General features: G+C 56.9%; 1 protein-coding gene across 1 annotated transcript in view; it reads right to left on the bottom strand.

Annotated features, from left to right (window-relative positions):
* Nucleotides 1-1,194: 1,194 nt before the first annotated feature.
* GDF15 (growth differentiation factor 15) overlaps nucleotides 1,195-2,629 on the bottom strand; it is a 1,731-nt gene continuing 296 nt past the window's right edge. Inside the window, exon 2 of the mRNA XM_010188947.1 lies at nucleotides 1,195-2,006. Coding sequence (XP_010187249.1) covers nucleotides 1,195-2,006 — 812 coding nt within the window. The remainder of the gene's footprint in view (nucleotides 2,007-2,629) is intronic.

Below are 2,629 nucleotides of genomic sequence, written 5' to 3'. Positions count from 1 at the left end.
CAGCCGAGGACATGCGTGGGGCCCCTCAGGGCCGTCCGGGGGAGGGGGGAGCTGTGGGGCCCACGGTTCCTCTTCCCTTTTCGGCTGCTGACGCAGGCTGCACGTGTGGTTGGGGACGTGCCGCGGTTGGGGACATCCGGGCACTGGGGTCAGCCCTGCTGTTGCCTGCCCTCCCCCCCTTTTCCTGCTAAATCTGCCAATTTGGGGAACAAAAAGAGCAAAAAACAAAATCTCCTTTTTTAAAATGCTGCTGGCGCTGCCAGGCTTTGCACCCTGAGGGGACATGGGGACCCCTTGCCCTGGTGCCCTTCCCCAGCTCTACATGGGTCCCCTGAGCTCTGGCCCTTGCAATGCTCCACGGTTTGTTATTAAATGATTTAATTATCCTAAATTACCTGTGTAGCCAGTCCTTGGAGTTCCCAAAGCCCCTGTCCCAAGAGCAGAGGTCCCAAGGGACGAGTCCCCTGTCCTCAAGGACAGGTCCCCATAGTAGAGGTCCCCATAATCCCATTTCTCTTAAATCCTGGTCCCCAAAGACCCCATCCCAGGAGTGGAGGTCCCCATAGCTTGTGTCTCTCAAACCTTGGTCTTCCAAGACCCCATCCCCAAAGTGGAGGTCCCCATAGATTGTGTCCCTCAAGTTGACTCCGTGTGGGGCTTCAGTCAAAGACTCTTATCCGGTGGCGCAGGAGGAGCAGCCAGCATCCCCATTCCTGTAATTTTATTAATTTACATTATTACATGATTTCTGGTTTATAGAAATATATAAAATATGAACATATCTATCTATCTATAAAACCCAAACCCTTTCCCTAAAAATATATTTTGCTATAAAAAAGCAATAAGTTAGCAATAAATAAGAGTATAAATAAGTCTCTGAGGAGAGAAGAGGCGATGCTCAGACATGGGGAGGGCTGCAGCTCCCCAGGACAGACCCATTCTGGCCCGTTTGAGCTCTTTTGGGTGGGGGGGGATCCACCTAACAAATTTTAAAAATGGCTTTAAATAAGGGAAGAAAGTGAGGAATAAGTTATTATGGAGGAGGAAGTCACAACTGAAGACCCCGACAGCAGAGATGGTGCCATCGCAGAGGCATTTTTTATCCCAGGTTTTGGGATACCAGAGCTGCCGGGGGTGGGTAGACTCCACCGTGGAGGTGGTGATGGATCTGGGTCCAAGCCATAGGCAGTGCCATCAGGCGCAGTGACAACGCGTGACCAGCATATCCTCAAAGAGGGTGGACACCAGCCTGCCCTCGCCATCGTAGTGCATCAGGAGCATGGGGTCGTAGGCGGCGGGGACGCAGCAGGGTGCGGGGGTGGCTTTGGAGAGGGCGTGCAAGCGGGCCTTGATTTGGGCATGCATGCTGGCTGGTTTGTAGTTGTGGGGACAGGAACCCTCGCAGAAACGCATGGAATAGCTGGTGGGGGCGATTACCCAGTCCGACCACCCGATGTCCTGGAAGGAGACCTTCAGTGACCGTAGGCAGCACTTCCCATCGCTCTTCCCGCACTCCTCCTCCAGCCCCTGGGCTCTCCGGGCTCTCCGGACTCTCCGGGCTCTCCGGGCTCCCCGTCCCGCGGGCTCTTGAGTTTTCACCTCCAGGACCAGGTTCTGCCCCCTCGTGGTGGCCAACAAGGCTGAGACGTTGGCCGTGAAGGCCAGCTCCAGCCGCAGCGTGGCCTCGGGGCCAGCAACCCAGGGCTTCACAGCCTCGGTGAGGTCCAGGCTAGGGGCGTTGCAGTCCAGCTCTTGGTTACGCAGGAGCTGGGGGGTCCTGTCTACCCCCTCAAATGTATAGATGCTGACCCGGAGGGGCACTGTGGCATCGAGCAGGGGGACACCGGGGGATGCCGGTAACATCTTGAGGAGCTTCAGCTCTGCTTGCACCACGCGAAGCTGGCGGTGGAAAACCTCAGAGCGGGAGAGGAGGAGTTGGTAACGGTAAGGACCGCGGGGGTCCAGCTCTTCCCGGAGGTCTTGATGGCCCTGGGAGACATCCAACACTGCAGCAATAGAAGGGACAACAGATGTTAGAGGGGATAATCCACATCAGACACACCATACCACCAGGAAGTCACCCAAATCCCAAGGCATGCTGAGCCCATGGGGATTCAGCCCTGTCCTCACCCCCCAGATCACCCAGGACGCCCAGCCCGAGGGTCTCACTGAGAGGTGGCAGCCGGTCCCATCAGGGTGACACCCCCCCACACACCTCTCAGCTGTCTCAATCTCAGCCTAAGCAGCAGGAGCTCAATATTTACCAAAAAAAACCCTAAAAATCTCCAAAGTGGGGCTCAAGCTGGGGCTGGAGGGACAGCACCTTCCCGTCTCCCCTCCGCTTTCCCCCGAGCCGCCTCCAACCCCGCTGCCAGCACCACCGCGCCGCGGATCAAAGCTTTCATCCCAAATTCCCTGGGGTTTTGTGTGTTTTTAAGCAAAACAGCCCCAGCGGCTGCTCCTCCTCACCAATAGCGGGGATGAGGATGGGAGCGGGCAACTCGGTTCATGCCCCGTCATGTCGCGGCACATCCCGCGACACCGGGGTTGACATGTCACACCAGAGCGGGGTTGACATGACAGCCCGGAGCTCATACGTGTCCGTGGGGTCACGGAAACGCCGTCACTT

This window comes from Mesitornis unicolor, unplaced genomic scaffold (assembly GCF_000695765.1).
Source record: "Mesitornis unicolor isolate BGI_N332 unplaced genomic scaffold, ASM69576v1 scaffold43637, whole genome shotgun sequence".
NCBI lineage: Eukaryota > Metazoa > Chordata > Aves > Mesitornithiformes > Mesitornithidae > Mesitornis > Mesitornis unicolor.
The sequence above is the reverse complement of the archived record's forward strand: the minus strand, read 5'-3'. Positions and strand labels throughout refer to the sequence as shown.